This window comes from Heterodontus francisci, chromosome X, assembly GCF_036365525.1.
Source record: "Heterodontus francisci isolate sHetFra1 chromosome X, sHetFra1.hap1, whole genome shotgun sequence".
Taxonomy (NCBI): Eukaryota; Metazoa; Chordata; class Chondrichthyes; order Heterodontiformes; family Heterodontidae; genus Heterodontus; species Heterodontus francisci.
The window spans coordinates 10,829,024-10,849,910 of NC_090421.1; the positions used below are offsets into that span (position 1 = coordinate 10,829,024).

The 20,887-nt window shown below is 43.1% G+C and overlaps 1 protein-coding gene across 2 annotated transcripts in view; it reads right to left on the bottom strand.

The window, feature by feature from the left end:
* Positions 1–14,589: 14,589 nt before the first annotated feature.
* The window catches only part of cd63 (CD63 molecule), a 47,636-nt gene continuing 41,338 nt past the window's right edge, over positions 14,590–20,887 (bottom strand). For both annotated transcript variants that reach the window (XM_068024669.1, XM_068024668.1), the window contains exons 7-8: positions 19,074–19,157; positions 14,590–16,880 (exon numbers count right to left, since the gene is read on the bottom strand). In XM_068024669.1, coding sequence (XP_067880770.1) covers positions 16,815–16,880; positions 19,074–19,157 — 150 coding nt within the window. In that variant the 3' untranslated portion in view covers positions 14,590–16,814. The remainder of the gene's footprint in view (positions 16,881–19,073; positions 19,158–20,887) is intronic.

Sequence of the window (20,887 nt, forward strand, 5' to 3'; positions counted from 1 at the left end):
GCCACTGCCATTTTTTATCCTGATTCTCTCACCCCCCCCCCCCACCCCCCCCCCCCGCTGCCTCCAAAGTCCTGGAAAAATTTCCCTCTTGTGAGAGAAAGACTGCCCATCAGTGCTAATGAGTTTTAGAGGAAGCTCCATACAATAGTCAAGGGGATAGAGCGATGTAGTGTGCAACATGGGTGGATCAGCCACATGCGTCTCACCAGAATAGTTGGCAGGGAGATGCAGTATAGACTTATTATTGCACCCATCACCCTACCTGAGCAGGAGGAATGCCCCAATTCCCATCCTTCATGGATAACCCAAGCTGTTATCCAGTCATTTTCACACTGCTCTTTAGAGAATGCTTTCAATTTTTCTCCAGCAAATCTGGATTCTATTAAAAAAAACTGCAATGCCCAAGGTTATCATTTCTTGCACATCAACTTTTCATTTCTACTGTGCCACTTACATAAAATTAAAGATCGTAAATCGGCGTCAGTAATGATGTAATAACTGTGTGTTCTGGAGTTGCCTAATTTACCCCATGAAAAGTAGCTCATCTGTGATCATAAGCAATTTGGCATGAAGCCTCGCAGCTCATTTGCAAGCCATCAATCACTTTGCGAGGCATGGCAACTCAACCTTATAGGGTTTAATTGACAAAGTAGTTTGCTTTGGGAATAATAAGCTGTGTACACTGGGAGTGGACCGGGCAGTTCATTATTGCTGTTGCATTCTGAGTTTGCATCTTATATATGGCAAGATTGTAAGATGGAGACACGACATTTGCTCAAAATAAACCCGTAGCTGCACTATATCAACCCGTTTACCCGTCTGCGTTTAAAATAGTGTCGGATGCAATTGGGTTAAGGCTTTCTGTTACTTGGATTTAAATATGTAGTGATTATTATAGCCCCCGCCACCTCTGATATAAACATATATATTAATCGCAGAGTGATAGATATTTCTATCAGGAGCAAACTTTCCTTGATGAACTTTGGATAATGAAACCCTAAATCAATTCTTCATAAACAGGTTTAATATTTTGCTACATATAGTGCACACAGGAAATGTTCTCCCAGCATCTACTGTGATGCACATATTCATTTGTGACCAACATGGTGACATTGAGCTGAGTTAACTGTGTATCCTCCTCTAGCCCTATAATCCTCCGAGATCTCTGCATTCCTTCAATTCTGCCCTCCTGAGCATCTCCAATTTTCATCGCTCCGCCTTTGGCAACCATGCCTTCAGCTGCCTGGGCCCCAAGTTCTAGAATTCCCTCCCTAAACCTCTCCGCCTCTCCATCTCTCTCTCCTCCTTTAAAATGCTCCTTAAAACATATCCCTTTGACCAAGCCTTTGATCACCTGTCCTACCGTTTTAAGTCTTTGCCTGATTATGCTCCTGTGAAGTGCCTCGGGACACTTTTTACTACGTTAAACTGGAAAAATCAGAGGGGCAGAGGTAGCCTGGATGAGGAGTACATAGAATGTTTTTGGGATAATTTCTTGGAACAATACATTCTGGAGCTAAGGTAGGTAGCAGCGATCATAATATGATGGAATTTTACATTCAGTTTGAGGGAGAGAAAAATGGGTCCAGGCCTAGTATTTTAAACATAAATAAGGGCAATTATGAGGGCATGAAAGCAGAGCTAACTAAAGTGAACTGGCAAATCAGGTTAAGGGATAGGTCAATAGAGATGCAGTGGGAGACATTTAAGGGGATATTTCAGAATGCACAGAATAGACACATTTCAACGAGAAAGAAAAATTCTAAGGGTGGGACCTGCCATCCGTGGTTAACTAAAACAGTTAAAGATAGTATCAAACTTAAAGAAAAAGCCTATAATTGCGCAAAGATGGGAGGCAGGTCAGAAGATTGAACAGAATATAAAAAACAGAAAAGAAGGACTAAAAGATTGATAAGGAAGGTAAAATTAGAGTATGAGAGAAAGCTAGCTCGAAATATAAAGACAGATAGTAAGAATTTCTACAGGTATTTAAAAAAGAAAAGAGTTAACAAAGTGAGCATTGGTCCTATAGAAAGTGAGTCTGGGGAATTAATAATGGATAATAAAGAGATGGCAGATGAATTGAACAGATATTTTGCATCGGTCTTCACTATTGAGGGTACACGTAACATCCCAGTATTAGCTGAGAGTCTGGAAATGGAAGGGAGGGAGGAACTCAAGAAAATTACAATCACCAGGGAAGTGGTACTGAACAAATTGTTGGAGCTGCGGGCTGACAAGTCCCCGGGTCCTGATGGACTTCATCCTCGGGTGTTAAAAGAAGTGGCTAGTGAGATAGTTGATGCATTAGTTTTAATTTTCCAAAATTCCCTCGATTCGAGGATGGTTCTTTTAGATTGGAAAATAGTGAATGTAACTCCTTTATTCAAAAAGGGAGGGAGACAGAAAGCAGGAAACTACAGGCCAGTTAGCTTAACATCTGTCTTAGGGAAAATGTTAGAAGCTATTATTAAAGATGTTATAGCAGGGCATTTAGAAAAATTCAAGGTAATTGGGCAGAGTCAATATGGTTTTGTGAAACGGAAATCATGTTTAACCAATTTATTGGAGTTATTTGAGGGAATTACATGTGCTCTGGATAAAGGGGAACCAGTGGATGTATTATTCTTAGATTTCCAGAAGGCATTTGATAAGGTGCCACATCAAAGGTTATTGCAGAAAATAATAGCTTGTGATGTAGGGAGTAACATATTGGCATGGATAGAAGATTGGCGAGATAACAGGAAACAGAGAGTAGGCATAAATAGGTCATTTTCTGGTTGGCAAGATGTAACGGGTCGTGTATCACAGGGATCTGTGCTGGGGCCTCAACTTTTTACAATTTATATAAATGACTTAGATGAAGGGACCGAAGGTATGGTTGCTAAATTTTCTGATGACACAAAGATAGGTAGGAAAGTAACTTGTGATGAGGACATAAGGAGGCTACAAAGGGATATAGATAGGTTAAGTGAGTGGGCAAAGATCTGCAGTATAATGTGGGAAAGTGGGAAATTGTCCACTTTGGCAGGAAGAATAAAAAAGAAGCAGATTATCTAAATGGTGAGAGATTGCAGAGCTCTGAGATGCAGAGGGATCTGGGTCTCCTAGTGCATGAATCGCAAAAGGTTAGTCTGCAGGTGCAGCACGTAATTTGGAAAGCTAATAGAATGTTATCGTTTATCGCGAGGGGAATTGAATACAAAAGTAGGGAGGTTATGCTTCAGCTATACAGGGCATTGGTGAGACCACATCCGGAATACTGTGTACAGTACTGGTCTCCTTATTTAAGGAAGGATGTAAATGTATTGGAGGCAGTACAGAGAAAGTTTACTAGACTGATACCTGGAATAAGTGGCCTGTCTTACGAGGAAAAATTGGACAGGCTAGGCTTGTATCGGCTGGAATTTAGAAGAGTAAGAGGTGACTTGATTGAAACATATAAGATCCTGAGGGGTCTTGACAGGGTGAATGTGGAAAGGATGTTTTCCCTTGTGGGAGAATCTAGAACTAGGGGTCACTGTTTAAAAATAAGGGGTCACCCATTTAACACAGAGATGAGGAGAAATTTTTTCTCTCGGAGGGTTGTGAGTCTTTGGAACTCTCTTCCTCAAAAGGCGGTGGAAGCAGAGTCTTTGAATATTTTTAAGGCAGAGGTAGATAGATTCTTGATAAGCAAGGGGGTGGAAGGTTATCGGGGGTAGGTGGAAATGTGGAGAGATCAGTTCAGCCATGACCTTATTGAATGGCGGAGCAGGCTCGAAGGGGTCGAGTGGCCTACTCCTGCTCCTAATTTGTATGTTCGTATGTTAAATGTGCTATATAAATGCAGGTTTTTGTTGTTTCAGTGCAGGTTGCTCTCAGTTGTTCACGGAACTGAGCTTCATTAGCATTGTGCACAGTACAATAGCGGGAGTGTGTGAAGTGACTCAATCAGGATCCTGTTTAGTCCTTGGAAGCAAGCCCAAAGCTGTCAATTATTAAATAACTCAGGAATGGCTGAGTACACACTGATACTTGTCCAGCATTGAGTAGTTTAATGATTGGCTAAACTTGCCTTATGCAAAGGAGCCACGTTCAAAGGCACTGCAATATGAGAGGCAATCGTACAAATTGGTGCTCCTGGCATAGCGCCTTGTCTGCTGGGTGCACGTATCTCGGGTCCTATTCTGCAAAACACACTGACCTCCACGCTTAAATTCCAGATACGTATTCGGAGCTTCTCTGAGCAAGGGTAGCAGTTCAGGCACTACAAGTGGCCTCACCCTCTCTGGGAAATAAGAGGCAAATATCTGTTGGGATTCCCTTTCCTGGCCATTGTTCAGTGACCCTTTCTGGCAAATCGCACATGCGGGCATTGACTTAAGATGCCCGCTGTGTAGAAATAGCCTGTTAATATTTACCAGAGCACATTTGGTGTGCTTTGGAGCCATAACACAGCAGGTGTCTGGAGAGGAGAGGAGAAAACAGATAGTCATTGTGTTCCATACTCCTGTATTTTTCATCATATTTCATTTTGTTTTGAATTTTACTTTGATTCCCTTATAGTTTCACTTCTCATTTCAGTTCCTTTTGAATTTCTTTTCCTTTCCCTCTTTTCTGCATCCTTTTGTCTTCCCCTCTTTGTTTGGAACTTTCATTCAATACTGTACATTCTTGAAAGGTGTGACTGGTTTCTTTGACCTTGCCTGGCCTGGTAAGGTCATTAAACGTGTCCCTGTATTGCATACCCATGCGTGGGGCATTGGATTTGGCACTCATACAAAAACAGTGGCCACTTGGGTGACATACCGGAGGGTGCCCAGTAGTTAAGGACTGCAGCCTTCAGGAGAGCAGAGGAGAAAATGGGAAAGCAATTTTTTAAGTCAATACCGTTTTAAAATTCTAGTGGAATATTGTAGCTTTGAATCATAAGTGGATGATTCTGCAGACAGTTATTTTGCAGACACTATAGCTGATGGATAGTTCAGTGCAGCATTCAAACTCTGGCTTCACGTTGCCCATTCAAACAGGAGACTCCGAACCAACTCTCAGATCTAGTAATTAATGGATGCAACTGTACAGTTGCCAGACATCCCACTTTCGAACCAGGCAATCTGTGCTTTAACTTTAGAGCATAATGTCCAGAACTGTCTGAGAGATTTAACACAAACAGCTACTCTTCGAAAGCAGCAGTTATTTTTTCCAGTGACATCTCTCTTTCACTTGATGTGGAAGTGTTAAGTTTTCAATTCATTTTCTTTTCATCAGCCACAAAGCAAGTGCCAGAATCCATGTAATGATTCAACCCCCATATTCTACTCAATCTAGTTTTGGACTTCACAAAAAAGTGACAACCCTAGTGTCCCCTCAGAAATAGTGGGAACAGTACAATTGGTGGAAATAATTTCAATTAAAAGTGGGTAACTGTCAGGCTTCCTTATCTCTTGCCTCAACCACTCGAGAAAGGGAAGTAAATTGTTTGACAGTTACAGATGAAGATAATGAAGTCAGCGTGACTAAGGGGAAGAGTAGGCAGGGAGCAGATGATGAACGCAAAGGGACTGGTGGTCTGAGGTGCATTTGTTTTAATGCAAGAAGTGTAGTAGGTAAGGCAGATGAACTTCGGGCTTGGATTAGTACCTGGGAGTATGATGTTATTGCTATTACTGAGACTTGGTTAAGGGAAGGGCACGATTGGCAACTAAATATCCCAGGATATCGATGCTTCAGGCGGGATAGAGAGGGAGGTAAAAGGGGTGGAGGAGTTGCATTACTGGTCAAAGAGGATATCACAGCTGTGCTGAAGGAGGGCACTATGGAGGACTCGAGCAGTGAGGCAATATGGGCAGAACTCAGAAATAGGAAGGGTGCGGTAACAATGTTGGGGCTGTACTACAGGCCTCCCAACAGCGAGCGTGAGATAGAGGTACAAATATGTAAACAGATTATGGAAAGATGTAGGAGCAACAGGGTGGTGATGATAGGAGATTTTAATTTTCCCAACATTGACTGGGATTCACTTAGTGTTAGAGGTCTAGATGGAGCAGAATTTGTAAGGAGCATCCAGGAGGGCTTTCCAGAGCAGTATGTAAATAGTCCAACTCGGGAAGGGGCCATACTATACCTGGTGTTGGGGAATGAGCCCGGCCAGGTGGTTGAAGTTTCAGTAGGGGACTACTTTGGGAATAGTGATCACAATTCCGTAAGTTTTAGAATACTCATGGACAAAGACGAGAGTGGTCCTAAAGGAAGAATGCTAAATTGGGGGAAGGCCAACTATACCAAAATTCGGCAGGAGCTGGGGAATGTAGATTGGGAGCAGCTGTTTGAAGGTAAATCCACATTTGATATGTGGGAGGCTTTTAAAGAGAGGTTGATTAGCGTGCAGGAGAGACATGTTCCTGTGAAAATGAGGGATAGAAATGGCAAGATTAGGGAACCATGGATGACAGGTGAAATTGTGAAACTAACTAAGAGGAAAAAGGAAGCATACATAAGGTCTAGGCGGCTGAAGAAAGACGAAGCTTTGGAAGAATATCGGGAATGTAGGACCAATCTGAAACGAGGAATTAAGAGGGCTAAAAGGGGTCATGAAATATCTTTAGCAAACAGGGTTAAGGAAAATCCCAAAGCCTTTTATTCATATATAAGGAGCAAGAGGGTAACTAGAGAAAGGATTGGCCCACTCAAGGACAAAGGAGGAAAATTATGCGTGGAGTCAGAGAAAATGGGTGAGATTCTAAACGAGTACTTTGCATCGGTATTCACCGAGGAGAGGGACATGACGGATGTTGAGGTTAGGGATAGATAATTGATTACTCTAGGTCAAGTTGGCATAAGGAGGGAGGAAGTGTTGGGTATTCTAAAAGGCATTAAGGTGGACAAGTCCCCAGGTCCGGATGGGATCTATCCCAGGTTACTGAGGGAAGCGAGAGAGGAAATAGCTGGGGCTTTAACAGATATCTTTGCAGCATCCTTAAACACGGGTGAGGTCCCGGAGGACTGGAGAATTGCTAATGTTGTCTCCTTGTTTAAGAAGGGTAGCAGGGATAATCCAGGTAATTATAGACCGGTGAGCCTGACGTCAGTGGTAGGGAAGCTGCTGGAGAAGATACTGAGGGATAGGATCTATTCCCATTTGGAAGAAAATGGGCTTATCAGTGATAGGCAACATGGTTTTGTGCAGGGAAGGTCATGTCTTACCAACTTAATAGAATTCTTTGAGGAAGTGACAAAGTTGATTGATGAGGGAAGGGCTGTAGATGTCATATACATGGACTTCAGTAAGGCGTTTGATAAGGTTCCCCATGGTAGGTTGATGGAGAAAGTGAAGTCGCATGGGGTCCAGGGTGTACTAGCTAGATGGATAAAGAACTGGCTGGGCAACAGGAGACAGAGAGTAGCAGTGGAAGGGAGTTTCTCAAAATGAAGACGTGTGACCAGTGGTGTTCCACAGGGATCCGTGCTGGGACCACTGTTGTTTGTGATATACATAAATGATTTGGAGGAAAGTATAGGTGGTCTGATTAGCATGTTTGCAGACGACACTAAGATTGGTGGAGTAACAGATAGTGAAGGGGACTGTCAGAGAATACAGCAGAATATAGACAGATTGGAGAGTTGGACAGAGAAATGGCAGATGGAGTTCAATCCGGGCAAATGCGAGGTGATGCATTTTGGAAGATCCAATTCAAGAGTGAACTATACAATAAATGGAAAAGTCCTGGGGAAAATTGATGTCCAGAGAGATTTGGGTGTTCAGGTCCATTGTTCCCTGAAGGTGGCAACGCAGGTCAATAGAGTGGTCAAGAAGGCATACAGCATGCTTTCCTTCATCGGACGGGGTATTGAGTACAAGAGTTGGCAGGTCATGTTACAGTTGTATAAGACTTTGGTTCGGCCACATTTGGAATACTGCATGCAGTTCTGGTCGCCACATTACCAAAAGGATGTAGATGCTTTGGAGAGGGTGCAGAGGAGGTTCACCAGGATGTTGCCTGGTATGGAGGGCGCTAGCTATGAAGAGAGGTTGGTTGAGTAGATTAGGATTATTTTCATTAGAAAGACGGAGGTTGAGGGGGGACCTGATTGAGGTGTACAAAATCATGAGAGGTATAGACAGGGTGGATAGCAAGAAGCTTTTTCCCAGAGTGGGGGATTCAATTACTAGGGGTCACGAGTTCAAAGTGAGAGGGGAAAAGTTTAGGGGGGATATGCGTGGAAAGTTCTTTACGCAGAGGGTGGTGGGTGCCTGGAACGCGTTGCCAGCGGAGGTGGTAGATGCGGGCACGATAGCGTCTTTTAAGATGTATCTAGACAGATACATGAATGGGCAGGAAGCAAAGAGATACAGACCCTTAGAAAATAGGCGACATGTTTAGATAGAGGATCTGGATCGGCGCAGGCTTGGAGGGCCGAAGGGCCTGTTCCTGTGCTGTAATTTTCTTTGTTCTTTGTCATTTGTTGATGATGTGTTCTGCAAAATTTGCAGCATTTATAACAGAGTTAAACTTGAGTTAGAAAGGAGATGCAATCTGGGAGAATGTTGAGCATTGAAGACTATTGAACTCAGTTTCACTACTTGTTGTAGGAGCATTATGAACTCACAACCTCTGGTTTGCTACTGTCCGGTCATAAGCACGACACACCAAACCCTTGTGGATCTCCTAATAGCTGGGCTGTATCGGTATTAGTTAAGAACTGGGACAATTGCTCATCTGCTCGTAGATGCACTCAGTGCTTGACCTGGATAGGCTGGCGATAGGGAGGAAGAATCAGATGACTACAGCAAAAAGCTCCAGAAGATAGCATTTCTTCCATTCCATCTTGGCCTCAATTAAGATTCCTTTCTCCAAGATGTAACACAGAAGTGAGCTACTACATAATTCTTTGAAAGACTAAGTGCAGGTAGATCGAGCCATCAAGAAAGCCAATAGCATTTTGTTGTTTATTAATAAGGGAATAGAGTATGAGACTAAAAAGTCAATGATAAATTTATACAAAACGTTGGATTGGCCACTGTTAGAGTGTTGTGTCCTCAGTGCTGGGCTGTCAGAGATGCCGTCTTTCAGATGAGATGTTAAACCGAGGCCCTGTCTGTGTTCTCAAGGGGCTGTAAAAGATCCGATGGCATTATTTGAAGAAGAGCAGGGGAGTTCTCTGTGGAGTCTAGGGCCAATATTTATCCCTCAACCAACATGCTGTGCATAAATTGGCAGCCTTTTTTTTTATTCACTCATGGGATGTGAGTGTCGCAAGGCCAGCATTTATTGCCCATCCCTAATTGCCCTTGGGAATATGGTGGTGAGCTGCCTTCTTGAACCACTGCAGTCTTTGTGGTATAGGTACACCCACAGTGCTGTTGGGGAGGGAGTTCCAGGATTTTAACCCAGCAACAGAGAAGGCGTGTCAATAAAAGTTCCAAGTCAGGATGGTGTGTGGCTTGGAGGGGAACTTGCAGGTGGTGGTGTACCCATGCATCTGCTGCCCTTGTCCTTCTAGGTGGTAAAGGTCACGGGTTTGGAAGGTGCTGTCGAAGGAGGCTTGGTGTGTTGCTGTAGTGCATCTTGTGGATGGTACACACTGCTGTTGGTGTTGGTAGTGGAAGGAGTGAAAGTTGAAGGTGGTGGATGGGGTGCCGAGCAAGCGGGCTGCTTTGTCTTGGATGGTGTTGCGATTCTTGAGTTGGAGATGCACCATCCAGGCAAGTGGAGAGTATTCCATCACATTCCTGATGTGCCTTGCAGATGGTAGACAGGATCTGGGGAGTCAAGAGGTGAGTTACTCGCCACAGAATTGCCAGCCTCTGACGTCCTTTTGTAGCCACAACATTTATATGGCTGCTGCAGCTGAAGTTTCTGGTCGATGGTAACCCCCAGGATATTGATGCCCCAGCAATGGTAATGCCCTTGAATGTCAAGGAGAGATGGTCAATGCCTGGAAATTGTGTGGCGTGAATGTTACTTGCCACTTATCACCTCAAACCTGAAGGTTGTCCAGGTCTTTCTGTAGCCAGCAAAGACTGCTTCCGTATCGGAGGAATCACGAATGGTCCTCAACAATTTCAGATTTCCAGTATCTGCAGTATTTTGCTTTTATTTTGGCTGTAAAGAGCTTTGGGATATCCTGAAGTTCTGAAAGGCACGATATAAATGCAAGTTCTTTCTTTCGTCGTTCATAATGTGGTGTGCCATCTACCTCCAGGGGTGGCACATCTTTTCAGCAAAGCAGACTGTTGGGTATTGCAGGCAAGTGGCAACTAGCTCCAGATAGCACCTATGCACCATTGCAGTGGTGAGTCACTGTAGAAATGGCAATGATGCTGTGTGGAGAAAGACTGGTACATTGTTACTACAGTAGCATAAAAGTTCTCTACACATGGTTGCCCATTTAAAAAAAGACTCACCATGAGCCTTAAGCTCAATTGCATTACGTAGGGCCACTTGAGACTGGTATGGGCTGTCATACCAGTGTGAAGAGGCAATAATAGAGAAACTGTATGCAGTTATATCGTGTCTGCCACTCACATTGACTTGAACTACCTCGATGAGCGTTTCGCTGTCAGGCCTCTTCCAGGAAGTACAACATGAAAGCAAAGAGCTTGCAAGGCAGAAATCACATCTCCTGGCTGATCAGAAAGTGTTATTGATCCTAATTCTAACAAAGCATGCTAGGCCAAGAAGCATCCAAAACAATAGCGAGGCAAGAAGGGACAGAAGTCAGCAGTGAGCTCAAATATTGAGTACCGCATAAAGAATGAGGAGAGATGAGTGTTTGTAGAAGGAGTCTTAGCATGGAGAGACAGAAAAAATAGCCTAAATAGGTCACTGACAAGAAGACATGTGAATTGAGGAAAGAAGCTAGATGGGGAAGATATAGAAAGCAGATAAAGCTTACCTAAACAGCTTAAGACAAGAACACAGGGAGAAGAGTGACATATGCTGCTGGAAAGAAAGTCCAAGGAAGATTTGGTAATAAAAGAAATACCTGCAATTGGCACTTTACAGCCAATGCTGTACCTTTGCAGTGTAGCCACTGTTGTAATGTAGGAAACATGGCAGCCAATTTGCACACAGCAAGATCCCACAAAAAGCAATGTGATACTGACCAGATCATCTGTTTTTTTCATAATGTTGCTTGAGGGCTAAAGATTGGCCAGTACACTGGGGATAACTCCCCTGCTTTTTCTTGAAATGGTGCCATGGAATCACTTACAACCTCCTGAGAGGGCAGACAGGGCCACGGTTTAACGTCACATCTTGAAAGACAGCACCTCCGACAGTGCAGCACTCCCTTCGTACTGCATTGAAGCATTAGCCTGGATTACGTGCTCAAGAACTTGAGTGGGACTTGAACCCAGAACCTTCTGACTCAGAGGTGACAGCCCTGGCTCAGTGGCAGCACGGTCACCTCTGAATCAGGATATTGTTGGCCATGTTATGCTGCCAAATGCTGGGCTGAGGCAGCACTCGAGCCCTCTGCGGAAAAAGCACCAGTCTTTTGTACAAGTATGGTACATTGCTGATTTGCCCAATTTCACTGAACTGCAAGAACTCTGGCGCATAAATTTGTGGGAATTGTCTTGGGGGTGAATTGAACACGAAGCATTGAGGTTGCAAAAGAATGCTGGCTTCAATCAGCAAACACCAACATGCTTGAGAAAGAGTGGAATTCTTCAATCACAGAATAATACAGTGCAGAAGAGGCCCTTCGGCCCATCGAGTCTGCACCGATGCATTAAAACACCTGACCTGTCTACCTAATCCCATTTGCCAGCACTTGGCCCATAGCCTTGAATGTTATGACGTGCCAAGTGCTCATCCAGGTACTTTTTAAAGGATGTGAGGCAACCTGCCTCTACCACCCTCCCAGGCAGGGCATTCCAGACCGTCACCACCCTCTGGGGAAAAAGTTCTTCCTCAAATCCTCCTTAAACCTCCCGCCCCTCACCTTAAACTTGTGACCCCTCGTAACTGACCCTTTAACTAAGAGGAACAGCTGCTCCCTATACACGCCCCTCATAATCGTGTACACCTCGATCAGGTCACCCCTCAGTCTTCTCTGCTCCAATGAAAATAACCCAAGCCTATCCAACCTCTCGGCAAAGCTTAAATGTTCCATCCCAGGCAACATCCTGGTGAATCGCCTATGCACCCCCTCCAATGCAATCACATCTTTCCTATAATGTGGCGACCAGAATTGCACACAGTACTCCAGCTGTGGCCTGACCAAAGTTCTGTACAACTCCAACATGACCTCCCTGCTTTTGTAATCTATGCCTCGATTAATAAAGGCAAGTGTCCCATATGCCTTTTTCACCACCCTATTAACCTGCCCTTCTGCCTACAGCGATCTATGGACAAACACGCCAAGGTCCCTTTGTTCCTCGGAACTTCCCCGTGTCAGGCCATTCACTGAAAACTTTCATGTCACATTACTCCTTCCAAAGTGCATCACCTCACACTTTTCAGTGTTAAATTCCATCTGCCACTTTCCTGCCCATTTGACCATCCTGTCTAGATCAATGTTTTTGTAGGCAGTGGTATTAAGCAAGGAAGCACATCTGGGCAGATGGGTGTAAATTGCAACTCCCTTGATCTTCGAGAATCCTGCCACTCTAAAATTGTTCCGATTGATTGAGGAAATAGATGAAGTTTCTAGCGCGCTCAAACGTCCTCTGGTAGCTGAAATTAGGCTATGTAGCTTACACAAGAGCAGCTATTATTTTAAAACATACTGGCAGTTGGGTTTGGATAAGGATGTGTACTCACTAAACAGAAGCCTCCTCAAGCTGATTCTCTGATAAATGCATGCAATGTGCACTTGCTATATATTTTATAGTGAGAGTAGTGGCAGGTGGGTGCCATTAATCTTTAGTGCTGCCTGATGTCCCGCCATGACTCCCACTCTATATTTGATTTTTTGGAAGCCAAATACAGGCGAATCCCAAATAGGAAAGCTATGGTTCTATACAAAATGGTAGGGAGGACAGGCAGGGGGAGGGAGGGGGGTGGGAAAAGAAGAGATGGTAACCCAACAACAGGCATAACATAGACGGCAACAACAAAAAAAGGCACAAGTAGGTTTCAAAAGGTGATACAATGAATGTTGATATGCTACACACTTTTAATACTCTATTTTCCATCATACTTCCAAGAACCCCAGACAAACATTTTAGAGATATAACCAATGACAAAGGGATATGGGGATAGTGTGGGGAAAAAGGCATTGAAGTGGATGATCAGCCATGATCATATTGAATGGCAGAGCAGGCTCGATGGGCTGAATGGCCTACGCCCATTCCTACATCCCGATGAGGAAACAGCACCGAGGCACAAATGGAGAAAGGGGCTCACTGCATCATTTCCATACAGCTGGGTAAAAAAGGCAGGTACTTCCTTTAACTATCAGAAAGGTGGGCAGATATCTAAATTATGGCACTGGGCCCAATTATCCAACACAGGCCACCCAATTTAATGCTTGCAAATCATGCAGATGCATTTGGGAACTTCGGATTGCATTAAGCACATCACACACTAAAGACTCCTTTTTCCTGCCGCTCCCATCACATTTTACTGGAAAGGATGGGGACGCTACTTGCACTATATGGCATCTGCCATCAAGATCCTGGAAAACTGCAAAACAGGAGCCTTGCAAGATCTCCTGAATAGCAACTCTGCACAATGGGTAAGGGGCTAGTCATTAGTTAAAACGCCCCAGTACATGATCTATGTGCAGAAGTGAGTTACCACATTGGCATGAAACACATTCATTAGCTATATACCAGTTGTGTAAATAAGCTTGTGCAAAAGCCTGCTTTCTATCTATTGCAAGATGGGGGACATCCACTTTTACTATACTGTATCAGGTTCAGGAAATGGTGTGTACAACATTCTCAAGTTTAAAGGTCTGGGTTACTGTCTTTAAAAGAAAATGCACAGGAATCCATCCAGATTTTTAAAAAAAAAAAGGTAATTCTACACTCCTAGTCAGGAGGTACACTTGGAGCATGGGCCAAAGGCTGGTGTACAATGTTGCAGCCCTATTCCACCCTATGCTATTGCGAGCGTAGAATTATCCTAAATTTATTTTTAAAAAAGTCAGTTTTACTCCTACTTTAGTCGGATGAGTGTATCTAAATCTAGACCAAACACACCAATGCTGTTTTAACAAAGGTGCCATCTTTGAGAAGTTTAGAAACATCCCATTAAGTGAGTGTTAAAGATCCATGGCATCATCCAAAAACAGCAATAACCCTGGTGTCCTGGCCAACATTCATCCCCCAACTCTGGATGATCTGGTCATTTCTCACTGCTGCAGCCTTGGGGAACTGGTTATGTATCAATTGGTAGATAGTTTGCTTACCTAAGTCACTGCATTTCTAGTTATTAGTTATCTATGAAGTGCCTTTGGAGACAGAAGATTGTATAAAAATGAAGAAACCCCAGTTCAGATGCAACATTCTCCTCCTCCCACCCCCAACCCAAATAGAGCTCTCCAAACCATTACTGCTTAGCAAGCTAAAATGGCTGTCTCCCTCTTATGGCACACTGCATTGGAGTAGAGATATCAAAAGAGTGCTTAAAATGAAACAAAAGACACAAGAGATGGTGTACAACCTAGAAAATGTTTATTTTGCCACATATAGAACACCAAAAATCTCTTTACACTTGAATATATGAGGAGCCATATTGAAAGTAGCATGCAGTCACATTTCCATGCTGAAAGATTGGAAAAATACATCAAACTTACAATTCTACCAACAGGTTTCCAACCCACCACATTACTGTAGGGGTTAAAGTTACAGAAAAGCCTTTGCTTGAAGACATCATCCTTGGGAGAGGTTAAAGAACCTTCCAAGACACTACAAGACTGCCCCCTTGGAAGCACCACCCTTAATCCTGCAGGAGCGGAATTTTCCTTTAACAAAGTATTTTTGACATTGAAAAAAAAAAATTAGCAATGAAACGGGAGCATTTTTTGGAGTGGGATGGCCAGGAATAACTCAAAACCTTGCAATCACCTCCCCCACCCAACCATATGAAAACAAAAACACTAGGGTCCTAATTTTTCTCCACAAACAAAACATTCAGGAGGTGACAACAGAAGTATTTTCTTTGAAGACAATATTAAGTTTAACTTTTAGAAAAGCAGTTAGTGGCACTGAGCAAATGCTCTCATTGCTTGGCCAAGTCAGCTGACACACTACCCAGTTGCACCATTTTCTGGAAAGGGGAGGGGGCAGGTCCTCTTATTCCCTCCTGGGTCTCCACTGAGTACATGAAGATCCCAACTGGAACCAGTGGGGAAATGGAGCAAAGGAAGGAGTTAAAAATAAATGGCTATTAACATTGGACAAGCCATGTCTTGGAAGGCCTCAGGCTGTGACATTGGGGTGCACAGTGCTGCAGTTAACCAGATTTCCCCAACTTGGCCCACAATCTTCTTTAAAAAAAAGCTTCAAGTGCTACATGTCATGAAGACGACACAAACAGGTGGCCGAAAAAACAGATTTCAGCAGCTCACACTGGAGAGTCTTAATTAATATACATCTGCACACAAGATGCTAGCTGAGGAATCTGAACATGAAAAAAAATCATTTTCTACACCCTTTATTCTGCAATGCTGTTCGTCAATGTGGTCTACAAATCTCACCAGATTTAGTGATGCAAAGCCTTAGCGCAGGGGCAGAAACACATTCCTACCCTGGATTTTGGAGACTTTTGTTTAAACGCACTAAAGCTGCCAGCTGCACATGGATAATGAGAGAAAAAAAAAAAAAAGAGGTACCAAAAGGATCTTGATCAGATAACCTGAAGAAATTTAAATTTTAAAACATGCATTTTCAACAGTTATATCATAGAACCAAAATTAAACCAGACACAATAACCCCTTTGAAAGAGCAAGACTCTTCCCAAAGAAAGACTGAAGCTGGCAGAATTGTGAATTTTTTCAATGTTGTGGGAGGGAGGAAAAAAAAAATGACAGCCCCTGACCAGTACACAAACACAATAGGGTGAGAGGGCACAGGAGCACATAGGTGGCACAGGCAAGAGAGTGTATTTCAAATAGAAGCAGAATACAAAGTGTGCCCCAATTATCTAGGTCCCTGGACAGGCGAATAAAACAAATCATTTACACCATGTCCATAGTGGATTTCTTAGATTCCTTTGGTTGCTTGCTCAAGCTTCAAGGGGAAAAAAAAAAGGCATTTGACCACCAAGCTATAAAATTGATGGCAATGCCCTCTTAAACCTTTTTATTAAGCCCCTCTATCCCACACCTACTTCTCCCTCCCTCATGCATATGCTCACAAAAACACAACTTGAACATTATGGCCAGTCAGAAGATACAGAAGCCTCTCAAATGAACATAGTTGTGCAACGTGTTGAGTGGCTGGTTGCCTCAATTGAGAGCCATATACCCATGTGCTGTCCAACTCAAACTGACCAACACAAGGTTCCCTAGAACAAGGGGAATAGGCCTCACCCTAGATCATGACCCTACAGCATTTTTGCCTCCTAATAAGACTAAAAAGAGGGAGCCCTGCAGAAGATGCTGTTCTTGAGTGCACTGAACTTTTGTGATCCTCTGAGGAACAGGGGAGGTACCGGAAACAAATTGAAGAGCTGCATTTGGCAAGTCGTCCATTTACATTTTAGTATTTATACATTTTAAAAACGTCAAAAGCAGGATAAGAAAAAAAAAAAAGGTACAGGCAACTTTCTTTTAAAAAGGAAATAATATTCATTGTGATTAACATTCACAGCTGTGGCAAAAAAAAAATACGAACAAAATATATATCCGATGAAAGTTGGCATTCTAGATGGAGACTACATTACTTCATAGCCACTTCGGATGCCTTTCATCAGCACACATGCGAAAATAATTCCAAGGAGCTGGAAAAAAAAAGGATTTTTTTTTTAAATGCACAACGGTTTTGAGTTTAAAATATCCGACTAACTGGTCATGCATCTCATTACTGTTGGAGAGATCTTGATGCTTACAAAATGGCCACCTCATTTGCCAACAGAACACCAACTATGACATGTTTTCCAATCTGTATTCTTGGCAAGAATGCTTAATGCACTGGTCACAAATTTCCACCCACAGCATTTTAAATGTTGGCATTAGCCCAGTGCCATCAGAAATTATACCACTCCACTTCAAAGCAATTTACTAAAAAAAAAAACACCTAAATGGAAGGTGACTTTCAGAAACCTAAAGCAAAGTATTGCACATGCTGGAAATCTGAAATAAAAAGCAGAAAATGCTGGAAATACTCAGCAGGTTGGGCAGCATCTGTGGAGAGATATTCAGATCGGAACTCTTTCTGATGAAAGGTCATCGACCTGAAATATTAAGTCTTTCTCTCTCCACAGATGCTGCCCGAGCTGCTGTGTATTGCCAGCATTTTCTGCTTTTATTTCTTCTCAATCCTGTTCTGTGAATGGTTACTTGAGAAGGGTATCCTTACTGGAGGCAGCAGGGATGGAGCTCAATTGGTTTAACAATGAAGCTCAAGTTTTATGGTCTACTTGAGAACACTGGTATCTTGCTGGAAGGGAGATCCTTGTAAGACCCTTCTATAAGTCCATGATCAGTAATAGGAACGGACGATGAAATAAAAGGAAGCATTGACAGTGATTTTCTGAGCCTCTACCTTTTATTCTAACTCACTTTCCCAAACTCTCGAAAACCAAGGAACTTCCTCCTACAAGCAGATTTTCAAAATCCAAGGTCAGTGGCAACAGAAATATTTCTTCTTGGGCTAAAGCTTGCTCTCCCAGTTCTGAATCTACTCAAACTTGGTAATTGGGCCCCAAGTTTAGGGGGTCTCAAAAAAAAGGTGGATTCCTCAATAGGTTGAGAATCAAGTGAAACATTTGCAACACTTGAGTCTGGTGTGAGATGGTCACGGCAGGTCTCAGCGGCCATCTGTCCAAGTTATACATAATCAGAGGAAGTGCATAGTCATTGGAGACAAAAAAAGTGTGTCAGAGCTCCAGGTAAGGGTTTCCATTTCCAAACTCAAGTCAAAAGTGGCCTGAAAACAAGTTTTTTTTAAAAATAAAAAACACCTACTACATCCATTCACATCCCTGAAGTATCTACTCAGAAGCATAGGTCAGTTATCAAGCTGTCCTGCATGCTGCCTGGTACTAGCCAGTAGCAATTGGTGTCCATCTAGGAAATGGGAACCACCCACACCACACCTTCAGCCCACCATGCCATAGAATCTTAGAGCATAGGGACCATTCTACCCATTGTGAGCAATTCTAAACTAATTCCACTCTGCCCAATCTTTCCTTCTATCCAAATTCTCCTTTACAGGATGCAATGGTCTCTTCCTCAATTGCTCCTGGCAGCAATTGATTGCAACAGATGGCTGTCAGAGCATGCAAAGAGCTTTCTCCTACCTTCTCCCACAGCTGATTTTAAACTGGTGACCCCTTGGTTCTCCAGAGGAGATGGTCTTTCCTGGTTTGCCATATCAAAATGCTTCACAACTTTAAAATCTCAAAACTGCTCAGCTTTTTTTTGTTCTAGTGAAAATAGTGCTCGCATCTTACGCTTTTCCTCAGGACCATTTGCACCCTTGTTAAAAAGGAGATGCCTTACCCAAGGGGAAACCAACAGAGAACAAAAACAAGAGGAAGCCAAAAAAAAAAAAAGTCTAGCTATGGGAACTACTCAACATATTCCAAAAACAAGGAAGATTTCCTTCTGCACATTACAGGTGAAGTTATAAATCCTTCACAAAATGGATTACAAGAGCTGAGGAAATCCTCCCTTACTAATGTTCAATGCAGCTTGTGTAGGTTTGGTCATTCCATTTTGAGCACTGCAAGCTCTTGGTTGGCTAGTTGTTCAAAAGGGAAGAGATATAATTGCATAGTAATAAAATTGAGAGCACTCTTTATACCTGCTACATTCTGACCAAGCTAAGTATCACTGATGTGGTCTTCGGCCTCACCATTCCAGTTAGATGTGATGGCTAAATTGACTGAAAACAGCCAAATCTGCTATATTCTTGGCTGTTAATTTTGCTTCACATATCTGTCACACAGCAACTGAATTCGCTCTCTTACCTGGAATAAGGCAATACCAAGAGCCACACCTGCGACAATCACAATGTTGTCTTTAAGCCAATCGTTAATAACGTTCACACAACCCTATGTAAATAAAAAAAGGGGGATGAACGAACAACAGACCATTCAACAGAGTAACTTACTGGAAGGCAAAGGAAGTGCATTTAGAAAAAAGGAGGGCAATTTACAACATTGCACATTAGCAGCAAGGCTACAGAACAAGCAACTGAAAACAAGGTGAATACAAGTCTAAGGGTAGAACAGTACAGCACAGGAACAGGCCATTCAGCCCTCCAAGCCTGCGCCGATCTTGATGCCTGCCGAAACTAACACCTTCTGCACTTCCGGGGCCCATATCCCTCTATTCCCTTCCTATTCATGTATTTGTCAAGATGTCTCAAACATCACTATCGTACCTGCTTCCACCACCTCCCCTAGCAGCAAGTTCCAGGCACTCACCACCCTCTGTGTATATATATATATATATATATATATATATATATAAAAAAAAACTTGCCACGCACATCCCCTCTAAACTTTGCCCCTCGCACCTTAAACCTATGTCCCCGAGTAACTGACTCTTCCACCCTGGGAAAAAGCTTCTGACTATCCACTCTGTCCATGCCGCTCATAACTTTGTAAACCTCTATCATGTTGCCCCTCCACCTCCGTCGTTCCAGTGAAAACAATCCGAGTTTTTCCAACCTCTCCTCATAGCTAATGCCCTCCAGACCAGGCAACATCTTGGTAAACCTCCTCTGTACCCTCTCCAAAGCCTCCACGTCCTTCTGGTAGTGTGGCGACCAGAATTGCACGCAATATTCTAAGTGTGGACTAACTAAGGTTCTGTACAGCTGCAACATGACTTGCCAATTTTTATACTCTATGCCCCGACCAATGAAGGCAAGCATGCCGTATGCCTCCTTGACTACCTTATCCACCTGTGTTGCCACTTTCAGTGACCTGTGGACCTGTACGCCCAGATCTCTCTGCCTGTCAATACTCCTAAGGGTTCTGCCATTTACTGTATACCTCCCACCTGCATTAGACCTTCCAAAATGCATTACCTCACATTTGTCCAGATTAAACTCAATCTGCCATGGCAATATTAAGATTTTCACAGCTTCAAGACAGAGCCCCAAAAATGCTGTGTTGAAAAGGTTATAGATTGCATTGATGTGCAGGGGTGCTTCAACAATGGTGGCCCAAATTGTTTTGAAAGCGTCTTCAGCGAGAAGGAAGACAATTCAGCCAAGGAATAGCCAACCCAATATGCTACACCAATCTTAAGCCTACTCCACCACCAACCCCACCAGGACTGGGCGAACCGGCTGCATGTTACAGGGAAAATAGGGCTCTCATTTTCATAGACTTGCCCCCTTGACCATCACAGCAGAAGGTGGTAGCCTGAGAGACTTCATTTTTCTCAACTTTAAAAATTTCAGGATGTGGGCATTGCTGGCAAGTTTGACATTTATTGCCCATCCACCAGCACTTTGGATTTAAACAAAGAGGCTTGCTACAGCACTTCACAGGGCAGTTCTGGATTCAAGAAAAAGGCTAGTCTGGGTTAGGACAGCAAATTTCCTTTCCTTCAAAAAAAAACACATTAGTGAACCAGTTGTGTTTTTAAACAGCAATCCAACAGCTTTTTGGTCACTTTTACTGCTACCAGTTTTTTATTTTCAGATTTTTTAAAGCTGAACAAGTTCAACAAACTGCCATGGTAGGATATTAACTTGCATTAACAGATCCCTAATCCAACAGCATAACCACGACTGTACCAAAGTACTCCATTACCCACTTGGCTTCCT